Source organism: Hippopotamus amphibius, chromosome 2 (genome assembly GCF_030028045.1).
Source record: "Hippopotamus amphibius kiboko isolate mHipAmp2 chromosome 2, mHipAmp2.hap2, whole genome shotgun sequence".
Taxonomy (NCBI): Eukaryota; Metazoa; Chordata; class Mammalia; order Artiodactyla; family Hippopotamidae; genus Hippopotamus; species Hippopotamus amphibius.
In genome coordinates this window covers 147,714,845-147,736,737 of record NC_080187.1, presented here as the reverse complement: position 1 = coordinate 147,736,737, position 21,893 = coordinate 147,714,845, and the positions used below count along the sequence as shown (strand labels likewise).

General features: G+C 47.0%; 2 protein-coding genes across 2 annotated transcripts in view; one reads left to right on the top strand and one right to left on the bottom strand.

Moving 5' to 3' along the window:
- Nucleotides 1-867: 867 nt before the first annotated feature.
- The window catches only part of LOC130844540 (myeloid-associated differentiation marker-like), a 38,284-nt gene continuing 17,258 nt past the window's right edge, over nt 868-21,893 (bottom strand). The window contains exon 3 of the mRNA XM_057720733.1: nt 868-906. Coding sequence (XP_057576716.1) covers nt 868-906 — 39 coding nt within the window. The remainder of the gene's footprint in view (nt 907-21,893) is intronic.
- LOC130845530 (myeloid-associated differentiation marker-like) lies at nt 8,628-9,566 on the top strand. Its single transcript, XM_057722871.1, has one exon. It carries the CDS (start codon nt 8,691-8,693, stop codon nt 9,564-9,566), a length of 876 nt encoding a protein of 291 aa, XP_057578854.1. The 5' UTR covers nt 8,628-8,690.

Genomic DNA, 21,893 nt, shown 5'->3' with positions numbered 1-21,893 from the left:
GCTGGAAGGCACCTCGCTGCCCCTCACAAACACGGCAGACAATTGTCTTCAAGATGGTGCAGTTCTCTGCCAGCTTTTATTTTGATTCCCCAGAGAGTAGTTGGGATGGAAGGCATGCATCCATTGTTTCCTCTTATATGCCCTCTAAGCAGTGGGTTTAGTAAGCCTCCAAAATTCTGGGGTCCATCTCAGGTGAGGCTGAGCACCAAGGGGCCCAGGGTTTCTGTTTCAATTTCCCTGACCACTGGAAATTACTGACCTCCAGAGATTTGTTTTTACCTTAAAGGGTAGGTGCACTGTACAACCAATTCCAGTGGGAGGAAGGGGGCCCAATCCCTAGATACACACATCAACCCCAATCCCCTCCCGCCCCACACACAGACAGCAACTAAGGCACCATCAGGGGGACAGGAACGCTTGGGCAATATTCTTTTCCCTGCAGAGGCAGGACATGGCGAGGCCCGGGGTGTGAACAGCTGCATTGAAAACTGTGTGATGTGGAGTCAGCACCATAGGAGGTGGGAGGGGGGTGGTGGGCAGAGAAGGAAGAAGTCTCAGGGTTGTGATGGATCAGAAGAAGGAAAGTAGGAAGAGGAGGTCAGGACACAGGAAACAAGGAAACAAAAGATGACCAGAAAAGCACCAAAAAAGCAGAAAATGTAGAAAAGATGAGAGCAGCAAGAGAAAGAGGCAAAATAGAATGTCTGCAACTACAGAAAACAGGAAGGAGACAGAGCAGAAGGAGGGAAGGAAACAGAAAAGAGACAGAGATGAATGGGGAAGGATGTGCGAAGGGAGAGAAGGGATGGGATGAGGACGTCAGAGGACGTCAGAGCTCAGTGAAGAACCTGCAGATGAGAAGAGGAATCAAGAGCCCCTTGGTTGATCTTTAGTCCCTACAATGGCCTCATGGGTCAAGTACAGCAGTTTGGCCAAGTAAATCAGCAGGTTGATGGCTGTCAAGATGGCCACAGCCAGTTGTTGGTCCCAGACTGCACACCAAGGAGGTGAGTTTAAAATAGTACCTCATATCCCTGGATCTTTGTGTTGAGGGATTTTACAGAGTAAAGCAAGACACGGAGGCTATATGCAGGAAGCAGCGTTTACATGTGCTGGCACAGCCTCAGAGGATTCATATCCAAAGGCTGAGCCCTGAACACCACGGGGCATTGTCTTTTATACCTTTTGTTAAGCTCCTATACATTAGGCTTTCTTTGTCCCCCAAATAATGTAACAAGGAAGGTAGCAAGTGATTTGATTGGATAATTTTCTTTCATGGCCTCTGGGCCCTTTTAGGGTTACAAGGGCTACATAGTAACAGAGGTATGCAGGAAACATGAAAGAGGAGTTACAGAGTAAACAGGCACAAATAGATAACACCTGGACCCAGCTACATGTCTTTCCAGTTGAATTATGGGCTCTGGGTCCTAGAGCTCCTAGGGTTCCCACCACAGCTGGGACTGCCTGCTGAACTTCTCAGCAAAGGGGTAGAGTGGCCAGAGGACCAGAGCGCTGGTGTAGAGGAGGACAGAGAGCACAGTCTCCCTCTACAGTAAAGGACAGTGGATGGGTATCTGTTTTGTCATCTTTGAGCAATAGGGTGGGCCCGAACCCCAGGTAGAAGCAGATGGAGCACTGGATCACATGCCTCCCCATGGCAGACGGGTGCTGGAAATGGGTGACGCCGCTGACAAATCTGCTGTAAATGGAGATGAAAATGACACAGGCCAGGAAGATCGACAGGCTCCTGAGCGCGCCTGGACCAGCAGGCTCAGAGCAGGATACATTGCCGGTCAGGGCACAGGTCCAGGCCAGTTCAGGGGCATAAGCACAGAACTGATGCAGGAGGATGCCGTGGCGGTGACGGCCCGGTTCCGGGTGCGGCCCTGAGGCAAGAACTGGAAGCAGGTGGTGCCAAAGAGGATGGAGGCTGAGAGGCAGAAGAGAGTGAAGTAGAAGGTGAAGTCCCAGGACGAGGGGACGTGAGATGGGAGCCACTTCACTCCACTATGAAGATGGTGAGGATCCCACTGAAGCAGAGGCACGAGATGAACACAGACCCGTCAACCACGCCCTCAGTCCAGGTGTCCTCACTGGCCACCAGTGAGAAGGGCACGCAGTGGAGAGCAGGTGCCCCAGGCGGGGAAGAAGCCCACGATGCGCGTGGAGCCCAGGCCTGAGGACGAGAACATGGGGACGGGGATGGTCAGGCAGGTCACCATCATGGGTGTTGTGACCTCACTTGTTTCACAACCAAAGGCTTGTGAGGAGTTAAACACGGCTCTGGGCTTTCTGCTTCACTTTCACTATTTCTGTCTTTGTTCTTTTTCCAGAAATATATGACCATTGACCCCTAGAACTGATGTGCTGATCTGGACAATGTAAGGACCAGACTCAAGTTTAAAAGGCAGCAGGGCACCTCGTGGTTAATGTAAATGTCTCAAGAATAGAAGAGCAGGGCACCCCCAGCACGCAGGCTGCAGCCTTTCCAGCTTCCCTTCTTGTGTAAATCCTGGCTAAGACTTGGGGTGTTGGGAGTTGGTTCTTTTGTGTAGTAAACCACCTTCTCCTCTGGTTTCCAGCTTCCTTAACATAAAGCTACTTTTCTTCTCCTCAACCCTTATCTCTCACCATTGTGTTACTTGGGGACAAGCAGCCGAGCCTGAGCTGGGTGACAACATGGGTGACAACGTTGTGCAGCCAGGCAGGAGTCAGGTCCCTGAGGCCCCGGCCCCTCCACCTCATCCTGGGTCATGGAGGGGAGTGCGGCTGGGAAGGTTGGGGCGCCAGCCACTCCCTGGGAGGATCTACAGCTATGTTCTAGCAGCTGTGACCTTGTTAGTTTCCAGAACTTTCCCTGTCCCTCCCCAGTCGTTGCTCACAGCCTGTTTTTGCTTTCTGTTTAGAGAAGGAAACTGGCGTCTGAAGGAGCAGCCCAGCTCTTGACTGAGTGAGTAGAGGGGTGTGCCCCCCGGGAGCCCCCTGCCCACCTATTTGGGCATCTTCTTTGCCCTGTGGAATTTTGGGGTCAGTTTAGACACTGCAGGACTGGGAAACGGCTTGTTTGTGAGTCTGTACAAGTCTCTCCCTGGGGGAGAATTTGTTTGTTTGAAATCTGTTCTGGGGAAGCCAGTGAAGTGAAGTGGGGGTCTACATCCTTCCCTTCTAGAAATCCACTGGGTCGTATCTTGGCAGGCTGCCAAAACTATAGCTATGACCCTGTAACCAAGAAAAAAAAGTTTCTTCTTTCTTTTTCCTTCTTTCTTTCTTTCTTTTTCTTTCTTTCTTTCTCTCTTTCTTTCTTTCTTTTTTTTCTTTCTTTCTTTCTTTCCCTTTCTTTCTTTCTTTCTCTTCCTTTCTTTCTTTCTTTCTTCCTTTTTTTAAATTTTTTTAAATTATAATACAGCCTGGCCCATGTAAGTTTTCGATTGTGAAGAACAGTGGCCCCTGAATGGGTCTCTAAATTACACCACTATTTTGCAATTAGAATTGTTTTCTCAAAGATCTGATACGCAGGAGGAAATGTCATGTGCTGGGCTTACTGTTACTCCCTACTAAGGATTCTTCCAACAAGGGCACTAAACTTTTTTTTCTTACACTGAACAATTTGATATTATTTTCTTATTAGTAACATATATATGGCAATTCCAATCTCCCAATTCAGTGCCCCCCCAAGATGCCCCCACACCCCCGCTTTCCCCACTTGGTGTCCATATGTTTGTTCTCTACATCTCTGTCTCTTTTTCTGCCTTGCAAACCGGTTGATTTGTACCATTTTTCTATATTCCACATATATGTGTTAATATACGATATTTGTTTTTCTCTTTCTGACTCACTTCACTCTATATGACAGACTCTAGGTCCATCCATGTCTCTACAAATGTCCCAATTTTGTTCCTTTTTACAGCTGAGTAATATTCCATTGTATATATGTACCACATCTTCTTTATCCATTTACCTGTTGATGGACATTTACTTGCTTCCAAAGGGCACTAAATTAAGGGTACAAAAAGGGAAACTAAACTGTGAAAAGCCTACCCACTTTGCAGATGAGCCTTTGCAGGAAAGGGAGGAAGAACAGGGCATCAGTTTCCCAGGGAATTGAATCCACCTCAACCGCTGTGGTTTCTATCCTGATGCCTGAGGCAGGGGCCCCCCAGGGGACCCATGGCCTCCCTCCTCCCAGTCTTTGGAAGGAGGAGGAGTTCTAGTGCACTGGGCAGAGCCTCGGGGGACCCCACAATGTGAGGAAGAAACGAGGTCTGAAGTAGCCTCTCCCTTTAGGGAGACCCGACAAGGCACTCAGTTTGGCCAGAGTGGCCTACGGGGGGAGGGGGAGGAGTGGGAGTGAATTTCCACTAAGACAATTCCCCTCAGAGGGTCTGAGTGCACAAGGACAGCCAGTTGGCTATTATTGGACTTCTACTGCATTTTCCACCTCACACCTGCTAAACTGGAAAAACGCCCATCCTGCATACCCAAGTGATCCACAAAAAATGGCGGAAATGTTCATTACTATTTTTTTCAACCCACCACCCAGCATGGGCTGATGCACAGGCATTGGTGATGAATGGTGCCTTGTTCTAGACAAAGCCCAACATATGTCTCTTAGCGTTTGGCTTCTTGAGTGAAGAGCAGGGAAGCCTGAGTTGGATAACATTGTTGCAAGCTAAGGGGCCTCCAGAAGCTAAATGGGGCAAGTAAGGACCCTCTCCTGCGCATCAGAGGCAGCACAGCCCGGCTGACACCTTGTTTCAAAATTCTGGCCTCCAGACTGTGAGGGAATAAATTCCTGTTGTGATGAGCCACCAGGCTTGTGATAATTTGTTGCAGTAGCCCTGGAAAGCCAAGAGGAATTTCCAGAAATGAAAAAGATATTCTTTGTCATAATTTTTAAAAGTTTCCAGGAAAGCTTGCGGACCGCCTCCTCCAGAGCATGGTGGGCACATGGATCCAAGGACCCCTTGTCATAACCCTGTGGTCCCCAGTGTCTGAGACTCATGGGGGATGATCCACTGATCTAGAGAAGGGTGGTCAGTCCAAATGCCCACAGGATCGGGGAGGGAAGGAGATAAGTGAAGGGGATGGAGAGGACTAAGTCGCCCTGGAGAGGACCAGCTGCACCTGTCAGGGGTGGTAGAAAAGCAAGATGCAGTGTGTGTGATATGGTCTTATGTTTATAAAACAGGAAAAAATCCACAGATACCCCTACAAACATGTGTGCATGTATGTACACACATGTGTAAATATGGTGTGAGAGCATGTGAAGTGTGCTGAAGGCTGTATGTGAGGTTGAGGACATGGATGCTCCCTGAATGGAGGAGTGGACGCTCCTGTGAGCAGGCAGGAAGGCTGGCCACACCCAAGAGGGGAAACTGGGCACATGTGAGATGATCAGAGTCTTGCTTTATGTCAGTTATACATGACAATAAGGAAATATAGAGAATACTAAACAAAGATAAGAAAGGAAACAATATAAAGTAAAGGGCGTAGCAGCTCCTCAGCTCCAGCCTGCCCCCCTCCTAAGGGAACACAGCCCAGTGACACCACATCTCCTCAGGTTTCAATCAGCTGGAAATCTGGATTTTCACGTGAAATGAAAACACAACAGCTACCAAACACTTAGGGAAGTAGTAATACTGATTCTATACCATCTCTTCCTGAAAACACTGTGAAGGAAAACCAAACACATCCCTGGGCCACCAGCACTCCCAACTGGTTTGCAACCCCTGATCAGGAACAAATCAAGCTGGCATGTGCTTAAGGCCAGAGTGGGGCCAGGGCCTTCTGGGTCCTGTTAGAGGGGGAGAGGGGAGGGGAACAGGCATTTATTGAGTGGGCCATGTACTAGGCCCTCTGATGAGCCCTTCACATTCTTTCATGCATTTAGTTGACACAAAGTCGGTATTAAGTCCATTGCACAGATGGGGAAACTGAGGCTGTGATGAGTAACTTTTCCAGGATCATCGAGCTATGAAATGTCTCCTCCAGGCCCCATAGCCTCCTTGTCACTTTGACTGTCCATCTCCCCTCCTCTGTCTCTGCCCTTCTTGCACCTCTTTCCTTCCTTTGTCCTGACCATGACCTTTCCAACTCACTGTCTTCCGAGTCCACAGGCCTGGCTGCTGGGCAGGCAGGGCTCAGCCACATCTAGGCTGTGCTCTGACGGGGGCCCCATTTCCACGCTCACAGGTTACAGAGGAGGAGGGGCTGCTGGGGAAACTCAGGCAAACCTCCTGCTTTCCAGGTGGGGGAACTGAGGCCCAGAGAGGGCACAGGCCTCACCCAGGGTCACACAGCTGGAGGCCCCACACCTCTCCTTCCCCAGGCCCGCCCTCTGTGGCACTAAATGCATCCAAATTCGTCTTTAGTCTTAGGTGGGAATCTCAGGGTGACCTCTGGGAGGTTGGTTGGAATAAACTGGGGGACAGACAGCATGACACCCCAGCCTCCCTCACAGCCAGTGCCCCTCCCCTACCCCCGGCAGTGCCCACTGGGAGGCCAGCAGGCTCCAGGCTCCACTGGCAACTGGGGCTGAAGAAGCTTTGTGAGTCCAGGTAGTTTCTCGGGCTTTGCTCTGTGTTCCTCTTTCCAGCCTCGGCGTTTCCCCGGGTTTATTATCAGCAAAGGTGACAAGGCCCCTGAGGGCAGGAGGCTGGCTGCGGGCTCAGGGTGCGGGCCCTTCAGCCCTGGGGGCCTCTCAGCAAACAGGCCCTCTGAAACAGGGCAGCTGTCCCTGAGGAGGGAGCAGGCTGGGAGGGGCTCTCGCTCCCCCCACACACGGGGACCCTCGCAGGAGGCCCCTGTGGGAGGCAGGACTGGGCCCTGGCTGTGGGGCCTGTCTTGGGCAGGTGACCTGGGCAAGTCCATAGTCTCCATGGTCCCTGCCACTCTCGCCATGTGTCCCCTGTCCCGGCCCTGAAACCCCTTTAGGCCCCTGTTCTCCTCTCTCAGTTCCATGCCAGGCTCCTCCTCCGTGGGGAAGGTGAGCTCCAGGCCAGCATCCCTTCTGGGTCAGAAGACACCAATTGGGCTGCCTCAGGGCCACTTGGACCCTGGGATCCCCCCAACCATCTCCACTCTGTTGTCCCCCGCCCTCACCCCAGTCCCGGGTGCATCCTCAGGGCTGTCACCTCCCAGGGGTCCAGCAGGTGCCTCCTCTTTCAGCTCCTGCCCTTCAAAGGGGGCCGATCATCCATCCATGCACCACCCCCTCCCTGGGATGCCCTGAAAGGCTCCACATCAGCCTCCAGACACAGCATCATTGTTCATTTCCAATCCCTTCTTCCCAGCTTGGAAGCTGCTACCCAGTCTCCCAGGCCAGAAAAATCCTCACTCAGGTAGGACTACTCCTAGATCTTTCCAGACTCACACCTGGATGGCAGCTTTGGAGCTTATAAGCCAAACATTATGTTAACTTATTCTTTGGTTCCTCTATGACGCTGCACCTTGGAGTCCTGCTGGGTTTGGGTCTTCCATCCCAAGTGGAAGAGTCACATGTTAAGGCAAATTTAAGGGGGGATCAAAACTGTTCCTACTCCCCATATCACCTTGTCCCCACGGCCTTGCTCTCACCCCGTGGCTCCTCCCTGTTCACCCCTGAAGCTGCCCTCCTCCGGGTGGGGCTGTGTCACCTCAGATGGCAGCTCCTTCTAGCAATGGCTGCAGGGAGGAAAGGCAGGGACACTGTCTCTTCAGGGTGCTGTGGAAGGAGGCCGTGGCCCTGAAGGCATGTCCTGGGTCCCAGAGCCTGAGTTCTGGTCCTGGGCTCCTGCCCACAGGCCCTGCTGCTATGCTGAGCTTTAGGCCCAAGGGATCAGACTCACAGCTTTGGCATTTTTATCTGGGTTCCCACTCCCTCGTCATGCCTCCGTAGGGAAGGACTTAATTTCTCCAACCTTAGTTTTCTCATCTGCAAAACAGGATTAGCAGTACAATCCACAGTCCCTTTTCTGAAACCCTTAGGGTCAGATATGCTCCAGAATTCAGAATTTTTCAGCTGCAGACAGGTGGCATGTCTACTCTATATGACAGGACACCACACAGGGATCTGAAAGCACCTTGTAATCAAACACATTAGTATATCCACAACTAAACTTTTGAACATTCACACTCAGCGAAAGAAGTACAGATCATAACTTGTTTCATGTCTGTTCAGGCCAAATTTTATTTCCAAACAGTTTTGAAAAATTTGTTTTCAATTTTGAGAGACATGAAGGGTTGGGATTGCGTGTGTCAGGCTAGATGTCTCTCCATGGATAATGGCTCACAGCTCAGAGAGATGCCAAGTGTTCATGGTTTGAGGCCAGACCCAACCCAGCTGTGAGACATGACAAGTCTCCTGACAAGGCCAAGGGTGATGGGTGGGAGAATCATTCTGGAGTAGCTGTGCTGTTACCCACGTGTCTGAGCCATTGGTATACACTCCGCAGATCCTGAGCCTCAGCCATCACAGGCCCCCGAGCCTTTTCCAGGCGTCTGACTTCATCCCCCTCCAGAGCTGGATCTTTCTTTGGTGGGTCCTCAGTGAAGACCACTGCCATACCAGTGACAGGGACCTGCCTGACCATCACAGCATCATGCCCACCAGGGCAACAGTGTCAGACATGGACGACTTCTGCCGAGTATGGTGGTGCCTCCATCTGCCGAAGCTGTTCTCTACATGCGTGGCCTTCTCGCTGGTGGCCAGCATGGGCACTTGGAGGGGGGCCGTAGGAAACTGGTGCATGTCCATCTGGTGCTTCTGCTTTGCCATGACCCTCATCATAGTCATAGTCGAGTTTTATGACTTTGAGCCCTGCTTTCCTTTCTACTGGTACAACTTCCCCGTCACCTATTCCTGCTACGCCGCCCTCCTCTGTCTCTCGGCCTCCATCATTTACTCCATCACCTTCGTCCAGTTCCTCCCTGATGGTCCTTACAGGGACCGGGCCATAGCCGCCACTGCATTCTCCTGCATCGCCTCTGTGCTTTATGCCATAGAAGTGGCCTGCATGTGGAACTGCTACCTCCTGGATGCTATCACCTGCTACATGCACACTGTGCCTGGCCTGCTGAAGGTGCTGGAGACCTTCGTGGCTGGTGTCATCTTCGCCTTCCTCAGCAACACCTCCCTGTACCTGCACCAGCCGGCCCTGGGGTGGTGCGTGGCCGTGTACTCCATCTGCTTCATCCCGGCAGCCGTGATCCTCCTGCTGACCCTGGGTGAATGGGAATACAGGCTGCCCGTCCCCTTCCCCATTTTGCAGGTTGGGCTCACCCTGCTCTCCATCCTCCTCTACCTCAGTGCTCTGGTCCTCTGGCCGCTCTACCAGTTCAACGAGGAGTTGGGTGGGCAGCCTCAGCGGTCCAGTGATGTGGACTGCGTTGATGAGCTTACCTACAACATGTGCACCTGGGACCAACGACTGGCTGTGACCATCTTGACAGCCATCAACCTGCTGCTTTACACGGCCGACCTGGTGTACTGGGCCCGCCAGGTTTCTGCAGGGACTGAGGATGTGCCCAGTGTACCTGATCCTCTCTGCTCACCGGAGGTATCTTTACAGAGCTCTGACATCCTCTGATGTCCTCTTCCTGTCTCCTCCCTCTCCTCTCACAATCTTCCCCATTCCTCTCGCTCTCTTTTCTGCTTCCTTCCCTCCTTCTGCTCTGTCTCCTTCCTGTTGTGTGTGAGGCCCACATTCTGTTTTGCCTCTTTCTCTTGCTACTCTCATCTTTTTACATTTTCTGCTTTTTGGCCCTTTTCTGGTCATCCTTTGTTTTATTCTCTTCTGTGTCCTGACCACCTCTTCCCATTGTCCTCCTTCTGATCCATCAGGGCCCTGAGACTTCCTCCTTCTCCTCCCACCGCCCCCTCCAACCTCCGAAGGTGCTGACTGCACATCACACAGCCCTCTGTGCAGCTGTTCACACCCTGGGCCTCTGGAGGGGCCTCATTGCCTGTCCCCTTGGCGGTGCCTTAGTTGGTGTGTGTGTGTGGGTTGGAGGTATGGGGTGGGTAGTTAGGGATTGGCCCCCATTTCTCCCAGTGGAGGGGGTTGTACAGTGTGCCTCCCCTTTAAGTTAAAAAGACATCTCTGGAGGACAGTAATTTCCTGTGGGTGGGAGTCTTGAAGCAGAGACACTGGATTGCTGGGCCCCACCTGGTGCTCAGCCCCATCAGAGACTGGCTTCAGAATTTTTGCAGGCTTCCTAACCACCCACTGCCTAGTGGCCATCTTAAAGCTGGGGTCCCTAGAGGAACCCCAAATGCTCTCTGGGTAAATAAAAACGCAGGTGGTTAAGAACCCCAGGGTCATGAAGTCACCTGTCTGCAGTATTTGTGAGGGGCAGCGATGCGGCCCTCCTGCCTCAGTGTTCAAAACAGCATGTCCAATGAACAGATAAAGAAGATGTGGCACATATATACAATGGAATATTAGCCATAAAAAGCAATGAAACTGAGTTATTTGTAGTGAGGTAGATGGACTTAGCCTCTGTCATCCAGAGTGAAGTCAATCAGAAAGAGAAAAACAAATACCATATGCTAACACCTATATATGGAATCTAAAAAAATGGTACTGATGAACTCAGTGGCAGAGGACGAGTAAAGACACAGATGTAGACAACAGACTTGAGGACATGGGGTGGGGTGGGGGTAGTAGCTGGGACAAAGTGACATTTCTACGCTACCAGATGTAAAATAGCTAGCTCGTGGGACAGAACTGCATAAAACAGGAAGATCAACTTGATGCTTGGTGATGACCGAGAGGGTGGAGATAGGGAGGGTGGGAGGAAGGCTCAAGAGGGAGGGATTATGGGGATATATGTATAAATACAGCTGATGTGCTTTGTTGTACAGCTGAAACTGGCACAACCATGTAAAGCTATTATACTCCAATAAAGATTGAGAGAAAAACAAAACAAAAGAAAAAACTGCATGTCCTGCCTTTGCAGGGAGAACATGGTCACTGCCAGCCTTAAAGCTGATGTTAGCCTGGTTTGTTTTTTCCTATTCTTTTCTTTTCTTTTTTCTGGCCAAGAGGGCAAAAATTACTGGGTGATGCTATTCGTAAAAGCAAAGTTTCTTTTCAAAACTTCTTGGGCAGGTGATTTGGGGGGTGGATTGCTGCTGCCATTGTCAAATAAACTGCACTGCTTGAGTGTGAGGTTCACACACATGGATTTCTGAGTGCCAATTGCTTTCTGTTGCTGCTTCCTGATTCTCTGGGACTCGGGCATAATGTGAACTATATTAATACTTATAGCTTAGAAAAATTCCCCGGAGCTTTTGGTTTCCATCAGGCCCTGCTGTCAATCACAGAGAAAAGACTTGTTCCCTCTCCCACATTCATAACATTCTTTTTAATCTCATATAAAGATGAAAGAAAACAAAGAAAAGAAAAAACAAAAGACAAAATCCACATATTCTAATTGCTCCCAATTTGCCTAGAGCTCAGAAGAATCCTAGCTAATTTCCATTTTCACCCAAACTTAGGTTTCTGGGAGCCCCTCCCACTGAAGCCCCACCCACCCCTGAACCAGAGCCTAGGGGTGTGGCCCAGCCTGGGACACAAGATGTTGGGCCCCAGACCACTGGCCACATTCTACCCCCTAACTCTCAGAGGGGCCCTGCCAGCTCCTGGATGCTTCTCTATAAAGGTGTGTGCCTGTGCGCACCTCAGTGTACTCTCCTGGGTGTATGTGTCCCTGTGCGTGTGTGCATTGAGACCAGCAGCATTTTTCCGTGTCTGGTGACCTGGAAGTCACCCCAAGCCTTCTTCCTCACTTAATTTCAGCCACAAAGCCTCAGAGCCCAGCGTCCTTGTGTCCCCAGGGCCAGAGGGGCCAGGCCAGCAGAGCTGTGGGGGAGGGGCAGGGGAAGGCCCCCCACTGCTGCCACTCACTGCTCTACCTGGATGAAGCAGGTGATCTTCACCCAGGGGCAGATTGTATGGAGGGGGCGGGCTCCCAGGAGGTGGTTCCCATGGCAGGAAAATCTTAAGAAGTAATGAAATAAAATTCAAATTTTAAGGCAGGACAAGAAAAATTTCAACATAAAATTTTCTCTGCCCACTTGGGCCTCCTCCCTCCCCTCTAGCATGCAGTGTGCATCTACAGTGTCTGTTAACCAGACTTCCCAAGAGCAGAAATACCTGCTCTACCATGAAGATCAATTACTGATCTTCTGTCCCCAGCCATGTAACTCCTTAGAAGATGACACTGCTTACTTATGACCTCCCTCATGTCAAAGGCTATATTATGTGTACTCTGCCTTTTTTTACAACATAATTGTTTCTTGCACTAACAAATGTGTGATTGAGCCGCTGATAGAAATCATGATGGCCAGGTGACTTGAAACGATTGACCTGATGTATAATCTATAAGAGCCATGATTGGAATAGTGTGACTCTACATATGGGAGGAAGCAACAGGCAGGAACAATTTCCTACAGCTGACAGACTAGTGAGACAGGTGGTCCAGAGGCTTTGGCTACTGTTACCAGGACTAGGTGAGTAACAGCCACTGAGTGGCCTATCAATGAAATACTCTCCTGACCTGGGAATGAGCATTCCTAGCACCCTGGGACAAATTGGTCAAAAATGTCTCCCAAACCTTGGTTGAAATTAAGAGGGAAATGAAGGGAATGTGTAATAAGCAATGTGGTTCAAGACCCAGTTGTACAAGGATCAAGTCCTCAGCCACTGCAGTCGCTGACCTGCAATCCACCCTGGAAGGAATTCAGGGGTAAGGTCAGGATGAGGCATTTTGTGCTCTGGGAAAACTGACAGAACCAGCCCTCAGTTAGTTAGATATTTTTAGGAGATATTTTTGCAAACCCAGTTTCTTGCATCTTCCCATCCTTAGAAAGGCACTAAAACCATTAACTATAGTATCTAGTCCATTCACAGAGCAATAACTTTGCCAAGCTGTGTGCTAGGTTGCATGTACCCCTTTGCCCAAGTCACAGATATACTGGTTTCCCACTTAACTCTTCAGAGCAGTTCTCACAGCTTTCTGAAAGGCTGTCTCCCTGGTTACAATTCTCTTTTTTTTCTTTAAGGACTTTATTTTTTTTTAAGAACTTTTATTGAGATACAGTTAACAGACAACAAACAGCATATATTTAGAGTGTACAATTTGGTATCCCAATCTCCCAGTTCATTTCCCCCCAGCCCTCCCCATTTTCCCCACTTGGTATCCATATGTTTGTTCTCTGCATCTGTGTCTCTATTTCTGCCTTGAGTTTCCTCTTTCATAGTTGTTAGCATTTGCCTTATGTACTGAGGTGTTCCTGTATTGGGTGCATATATATTTATAATTGTTATCGCTTCTTCTTGGATTGATCCCTCGGTCTTTATGTAATGTCCTTTCTTGTCTCTTGTAATATTTTTTATTTTAAAGTCTATTTTATCTGATGTGACTAGTGCTACTCCAGCTTTCTTTTGATTTCCATTTGCATGGAATATCTTTTTCCATCCCCTCACTTTCCGTCTGTATGTGTCCCTAGGTGTGAAGTGGGTCTCTTGGAGACAGCATATATATGGGTCTTGTTTTTGTATCCATTCAGCCAGTCTGTGTCTTTTGGTTGGTGCATTTAGTTCATTTACATTCAAGGTAATTATTGATATGTATGTTCCTATTATCATTTTCTTAATTGTTTTTGTTTTTGTAGGTCCTTTTCTTCTCTTATGTTTCCCGCTTAGAGAAGTTCCTTTAGCATTTGTTGTAGGGCTGGTTTGGTGGTGCCGGATTCTCTTAGCTGTTGCTTGTCTGGAAAGCTTTTGATTTCTCCGTCGAATCTGAATGAGATCCTTGCTGGGTAGAGTATTCTTGGTTGTAGGTTCTTCCCTGTCATCACTTGAAATATATCATGCCACTCCCTTCTCACTTGCAGAGTTTCTGCTGAGAAATCAGCTGTTACCCTCATGGGAGTTCCCTTGTACGTTATTTGCCATTTTTCCTTTGTTGCTTTTAATAACTCTTCTCTGTCTTTAGTTTTTGTCAGTTTGACTACTATATGTCTTGGCGTGTTTCTCCTTGGGTTTATCCTGCCTGAGACTCTCTGTGCTTCCTGGACTTGGATAGCTATTTCCTTTCCCATGTTAGGGAAGTTTTCAACTATAATCTCTTCCAATATTTTCTTGGGTCCTTTCTCTCTCTCTTCCCCTTCTGGGACCCCTATAATGCAAATGTTGGTGCATTTAACATTGTCCCAGAGGTCTCTTAGGCTGTCTTCAGTTCTTTTCATTCTTTTTTCCCTATTATTTTCCACATCAGTGATTTTCACCATTCTGTCTTCCAGGTCACTTATTTGCCCTTCTGCCTCAGTAAATCTGCTATGGGTTCCTTCTAGTGTATTTTTCATTTCTGTTACTGTGTTGCATATCTCTGTTTGTTTGTTCTTTAATTCTTCTAGGTCTTTGGTTAACTTTTCGATCTTTGCATCCAGTCTTTTTTCAAAGTCCTGGATCATCTTCACCATCATTATTCAGAATTCTTTTTCTGTAAGGGTGCCTATCTCCTCTTCATTTAGTTGTTTTTCTGGGGTTTTATCCTGTCCCTTCATCTGGTACAAAGTCCTCTGCTTTTCCATTTTCTCTTTCTTTCTGTGGCTGTGGTTTTCAGTTGCACAAGACAAAATCCTGCTGATACTGCTTGATACTGCTGTCTGCCCTCTTGTGGAGGAAGCTATCCTGGTTACAATTCTTATGTTGGCTCGAATAAAATTTTCCATTTCTTTCTAAGCTGCCTATTGATTAATTTTTCATCAATATGAGAGAGTATGCATTTATCTTCACAAGTTCAGTGCAGGAACCTCATATTCTTATATTTTCCTGAATCAAATAGAATGCAACCCCAGAACCACACTTCCCAGAAGAATGGAAATGACTGTGGTTTAGTAAAAGAATTGCCCAGGATGGGCTCACCTGAGGCCTCATTGTCCAAGCCTCATGGTTCCTAAGGGCGGCTGCTCCACCCCTCCTGTTTGGAGGGATGGTTAAGGGTCATTTGTCACAATTGCAAGGCAAGGTCCAGTACCCTCACTTTGGAGCTCAAAAAAAAGTGTAAAGTCCTCTGCTTAGCCCAACCCTCTCCTCATGGTCGGGGGGAGCACCTGGAACAAAGAAAGGGCACAGGACTTGTCTAGAGTCACCGTGTGTCTGGCAGAGTCAGACACAGGACCCAGGTTTCCTGGTTCTCAGGCCAGCTGTATTCCCTCTGCCCCATGCTGCTTGTTACAAGTATGACAGCAGCATCCTCCAGGCTGGGTTTCTGCCCCATCCACCCTAGTTCTGCCGGAAACCTGCCACGTCACATTGAGGAGGTCACTCACTTCTGGGTGAGTCAGTTTCCTCATCTACAACATGGGGGAGGGGTTTCAGAGACCTGTGTTCCCCTCCCAATCCTGCCTCTTCCTGGTGCCCCTGGACTGTGTCAGGCTTGGAGACTCAGACAAGGAGAAGCAAGTTGGTCCCTCCCCTCTGTCCACCCTCTCTGCTTGTTTCCCTTTTGGCTGCTGGGTCCTGTTTATTGGTTCCATCCTTCCTGATTAGACAGACCTTCTTTCCCCACAACCTCTGCTTGGAGGTAAACATATTCCTCTTTCATAATGTGTTTCCTCATCACTTACAGTGGTCCAACTCTCAGTGATGCTTTTCAAAAACAAACTGCTTCCAGGCACCTCCACAGTCTGAGGTCTCCCAGATGCCCTTGTTCCTGCACATTCTTGACTTTCCACTTCTTCAGAGTGCAGCTCAGCAGCCCCTATGCTCTCGCCCTCTTTGTGGAGCTGGTGTTTTCTTTAGGGAATGGAAAGTCCTTTCTGCTGGGGGTACAGAAGGGCTGGTCCCAAGCAGGGAAAGAGGAAACAGAAGCCCAGAGTGAGAGAGAGGCAGATCTGGGGTCCATGACTGGGTCCACAATCACATCTGCTCCTGACTCCAGTCACCTGGCTCCACAGCCCTGGTCTGGTCCCCCTGGGGACGAACCATGAGTAGTATGTAGAGTAGAGCCCAGGAGATCTGGTTTCTAGTTCCAATGCTACCACAAGATGACTCATGACCACAAGTGAGTCTTGTCCCTTATCTGAGCCTGTTTTCCATTTACAGAAGAGGGTATTAGGCTAAAATCATAGGTTATTGAGCTGAGCTATCTGAACCCCTAGGGTTCTGGTGTGCTGGTGGGGATTTTAAGCAGTGTCTTTGTGTCACCAACCACTTTCTGTAACCAGAGCAGCCTGGCCTGAATCAAGCTCCCACTCATGATCTCATTTAAGAATAAGATTAGAACAATTGGAAACAACCCATGGACTCATCTCTAGGATGCAGCTTAATAAGCCACAGTGTAGACACCACACTGTGGCGGAGGAGTAGGACATGGAGATCACCTTCCTCCCCACAAACACATCAAAAATACAACTACTTGGGGAGTGGCTCCAGGAGAACACCTTCTGAATGCCGACAGACCTCAGACTGCCAAAAAGGCAAGAGAATTTCCACATAATTGGGTAGCACAAAGGAAAGAATGGAAAAAGAGAGACAAAGAATCCTGAGGAGACCGGACCCTCTGGGAGGGAGCTGTGAGGGGAGAGGCTATCACACACTGGGGAGCCCATCACTGGCTGGGAAGGACAGGGGGAGCCTCAGCACCCCCAGAAGAGAAAGCAATGGCAGATGTGCCAAGGGCAGAGCAGAGAGATCCCTGCATGGAGGAATCAGGCAGAACTCCCCAGCCAGAGAAGCTAATCTGCTCACCCACGGCAGTGGTGGGGGCTGGGTATCAAGGCTTGGACTTCGGAGAACAGACACTGGGGAGACAGCTGGGGCTGGCTGCATGAGAACAGCCTGGGGAGCAGGTGCACCAGCAAGCTAGGAGGGAGTTTGGGGAAAATCCTGGGCCAGACAGAGAGGCAGGGGACTTTAGTTTTGGAGTGCTTGTGAGGAGCTTCCTTCTCTGTGAACTCACAGGCTGCCAAGCTGCACGACCCATGGCTACTGGATCAAAAAGCCCACCTGCAGGACCCTGTGCCCCATCCCTGCTGCACATCACTGGCCCCACCTACTGCCCACTCACCTGCCCGCTGCTCCACTCCCCTCCCCTGCCTTGCAACACTGGGCCCCACTGCCTGCCCACCTGCTGCCACCAAGGGTCCTGTGTGTAAGGCAAGTCATTGGCCACACCCTGCTGGCAGCAGGTGAAGCTCACCAACACCAAGCCTCCCATGATAAGGACCAACTTCCCTGGGAGAACACACAGCACACCTCAGGCTCACGCTGACCTCTGCTGCTACAAGCACTCCCACAGATTTCAATTAGACTGCCATATCCCTCCCTTCCCCCCGCCCCGAGCTGAAGTTGCAAATGAGCCCCAATCACCCTCTTTTGCTCCCTCTTGCCTGGGCAGGGAACTGACTCCTGAGAGCAACCTACATGCAAAGTAGGGACCAAAACCAAAAGTGATCCCTGAGGACTGCAGGACCAAGGAAGAGAAAGAGAAACAGCAGCAGGAGGAGCAGATTTAATGCCCACAATAGGCTTGGTAGACCCTGCATCTGTGGATTCCCTGAATAGACGAGTGTTTCGCCAAAGGAGACTATAGATATAGTTGGCAACTGGGGACTGTGGGGACAAATACACACAGGACTAATACCAGATCACAACCTAAGCTCTCCATAGTCCTCTCTACAGCAGGTGCAGAGCCCTACCTAGAAGTATTAGAGGAATTCTTGTTATGTTTGTTTTGTTGCTGGTTTTAGGTATATGTTAGTTAAATCTTTACTGTATATATTTGTATGTGGATGTGCTTGTAATTGGTATGAGTGCTCTCTTTTTTCTTTTCTTTGCTCTATCTTTTTCTCTTTGGTTTCTTTTCCTCTTCCCTTTTTGCAAGTGCAAGTGCGCACATCTCCTTCTGTGATTTTGACTGATTAGTGTTGCTTTTACCACCAGTCTTGGGGATCTGTCTGTCCTTTCCCTTCTTCCTTTTTTTTCTTCCTTTTTTTCCTTTGCTGTACTTCTACCTCCTTTTTCTCCATGCCGTGCAGCTTCCAGGGTCTTGGTGCCCCAGCCGGGGGTCAAACCTGGACCTCTGAGAGAGCAGAATGCAATTCAGGGCATTGGACCACAAGAGAACTCCTGGCCCCATGGCATATTAATTGGCAAGTGCTCCCCAAGAGTTCTCATTCTCTTCACCAAGCTCCAAACCCAACCAAAGGCCAGCAAGCTCCAGTGCTTGACACCTCAAGCCAAACAGAACAGAGATAAGAGGAATTAATACTAGGCAGCATAGGGAAAGGAGACAGCAAATAGTATAAATTAGACAAAATGAGAAAACAAAGAAACACCTGCAGGCAAAGGAGCAAGATAAAAACCCACAAGACCAAATAAATGAAGAGGAAATAGGAAAGTTGCCTACAAAAGAATTCAGAGTAATGACAGTAAAGATGATCCAAAATCTCGAAAAAAAAATAGAGAAAATAAAGGAAACATTTAATAAGGACCTAGAAGAACTAAAGAGCAAACAAACAGTAATGAATAACACAATAACTGAAATTAAAAATACTCTAGATGGTATAAACAACAGAATAACTGAGACAGAAGAACAAGTAAGTGAGTTGGAAGATAGAATGGGGGAAATAACTGCCACAGAGCAGGAAAAAGAAAAAACAATAAAAAGGATGGAAGACAGTCTCAGAGACCTTGGGGATAATATTAAGCATACCAACATTCAAATCATAGGTGTCCCAGAAGAAAAAGAAAAAAAGAAAGGGTCTGAGAAAATATTTGAGGAGATTATGGTGTAAAACTTCTCCTAAATGGGGAAGGAAATAGTAAACTAAGTCCAAGAAGTGCAGAGAGTCCCATACAGAATAAACCCAAGGAGAGACACACCAAGGCACATATTAATCAAACTAATGGCAATTAAACACAAAGAAAAAATATTAAAAGCAGCAAATAACATATGAGGGAAAACCCATAAGGATAACAGCTGATCTCTCTGCAGAAACTCTGCAGATCAGAAGGGAGTGGCAGGAGATAATTAAAGTCTTGAAAGAGAAAAACCTACAGCCAAGAATACTCTACCCAGCAAGAATCTAACTCAGATTTGATGAAGAAATCAAAATCTTTACATACAAGCAAAAGTTAAGAGAATTCAGCACCACCAAACCAGCCTTACAACAACTGCTAAAGGAACTCCTCTAGGCAGTAAACACAAGACAAGGAAAAGACCTACAAAAATGCAGCCAAAACAATTAAGAAAATGGTACTAGGAACATACATGTCAATAATTACTTTAAATGTAAATGGATTAAATGTTCCAAGCAAAAGACACAGACTGGCTGAATGGATACAAAAACAAGACCATTCTATATGCTATCTACAAGAAACCCACTTTAGACCTAGGGACACATACAGACTGAAAGTGAGGGGATGGAAAAAGATATTCCATGCAAATGGAAGTCAAAAGAAAGCTGGAGTAGCAATACTCATATCACACAAATTAGACCTTAAAGTAAAAACTATTATAAGAGACAAGGAAGGACACTACATAATGATCAAGGGATCAATCCAGGAAGAAGATATAACAATTGTAAATATCTATGCACCCAACATAGGAGCACCTCAATACATAAAGCAAATGCTAACAGCCATAAAAGGGGAAATCGATAGTAACACAATAATAGTAGGAGACTTTAACACCCCATTTACACCAATGGGCAGATCATCCAAACAGAAAATAAATAAGGACACACAACCTTTAAATGAGACATTAGACCATCTAGACTTAATTGATATTTATAGGATATTCTATCCAAAAACTACAGATTACACTTTCTTCTCAAGTGCACACGGAACATTCTCCAGCATAGTTCACATCTTGGGTCACAAATCAAGCCTCAGTAAATTCAAGAAAATTGAAATCATATCAAGCATCTTCTCCAATCACAATGCCGTGAGACTAGCTATCAATTACAGGAAAAACACTGTAAAAAATACAAACACGTGGAGGCTAAACAATACACTATTAAACAACCAAGAAGTCACTGCAGAAATCAAAGAGGAAATCAAAAAATACCTAGAAACAAATGACAATGAAAACACGATGACCCAAAACCTATGGGATGCAACAAATGCAGTTCTAAGACGGAAGTTTGTAGCAATACAATCATACCTCAAGAAACAAGAAAAATTTTGAGTAAACAACCTAAACTTACACCTAATATGATTAGAGAAAGAAGAAAAAAAAAACCCAGACTGAGCAGAAGGAAAGAAATCATAAAGATCAGATCAGAAATAAATGAAAAAGAAATGAAGGAAACATTAGCAAAGATTAATGAAACTAAAAGCTGGTTCTTTGAGAAGATAAACAAAATTGATAAACCATTAGCCAGACTCATCAGGAAAAAAAAAGGAGAAGATGCAAATCAACAGAATTAGAAATGAAAAAGGAGAAGTAACAATGGACACTGCAGAAATACAAAAGATCATGAGAGACTACTACAAGCAACTATATGCCAATAAGTTGGATAACCTGGAAGAAATGTACAAATTCTTAGAAAAATATAATCTTCCAAGACTGAACCAGGAAGAAATAGAATATATGAACAGACCAATCATAGGCACTGAAATTGAGGCAGTGATTAAAAATCTCCCAACAAACAAAAGCCCTGGGCCAGATGGCTTCACAGGCAAATTCTATCAAACATTTAGAGAAGAGCTAACACCTCTCCTTCTCAAACTCTTCCAAAATACAGCAGAAGGAGGAACACTCCCAAACTCATTCTACAAGGCCTCCATCACCCTGACACCAAAACCAGGCAAAGATGTCACAAAAAAAGAAAATTACAGGCCAATATCACTGATGAATATAGATGCAAAAATCCTCAACAAAATACTAGCAAATAGAATCCAACAGTAGATGAAAAAGATCATACACCATAATCAAGTGGGGTTTATCCCTGGAATGCAAGGATTCTTCAATATAAGCAAATCAATCAATGTGATACATCATATCAACAAACTGAAGGATAAAAACCATATGATAATCTCAATAGATGCAGAAAAAGCTTTTGACAAAGTTCAACATCCATTTATGATAAAAATTCTCCAGAAAGTGGGCATAGAAGGAAGTTACCTCAACATGATAAAAGCCATATGTGACAAACCAACAGCCAACATCATTCTAAATGGTGAAAAACTGAAAGCAGTCCCTCTAAGGACAGGAACAAGACAAGGGTGTCCACTCTCACCATTATTATTCAACATAGTTTTGGAAGTGTTAGCCACAGCAATCAAAGAAGAAATGAAATAAAAGCAATCCAAATTGGAAAAGAAGAAGTAAAATTGTCGCTCTTTGTAGGTGATGCAATATTATACATAGAAAACCCTAAAGACTCTACCAGAAAACTGCTAGCACTAATCGATGAATTTAGTAAAGTAGCAGGATACAAAATTAATGCACAGAAATCTCTTGCATTCCTATACACTAACAGCAAAAGAGCAAAAAGAGAAATTAAGGAAACACTCCCATTTACCATTGCAACAAAAAGAATAAAATACCTAGGAATAAACCTGCCTAAGGAGGCAAAAGACCTGTACATAGAAAACTATAAGACACAGATGAAAAATATCAAAGACGACACAAACAAATGGAGGGGCATACCATGTTCTTGGATTGGAAGAATCAACATTGTGAAAATGACTATACTACCCAAAGCAATTTACAGATTCAATGCAATCCCTATGAAATTACTAATGGCATTTTTCACAAAACAAGAACAAGAAATTTTACAATTTGTATGGAAACACAAAAGGCCCCAAACAGCCAAAGCAATTTTGAGAAGGAAAGATGGAGTTGGAGGAATCAGGCTTCCTGACTTCAAACTGTGCTACAAGGCCACAGTAATC

Bases quoted from the DNA above. Each gene is read 5' to 3' on its own strand.
- LOC130845530 (XM_057722871.1), top strand. From the start codon at position 8,691: ATGGGCACTTGGAGGGGGGCCGTAGGAAACTGGTGCATGTCCATCTGG.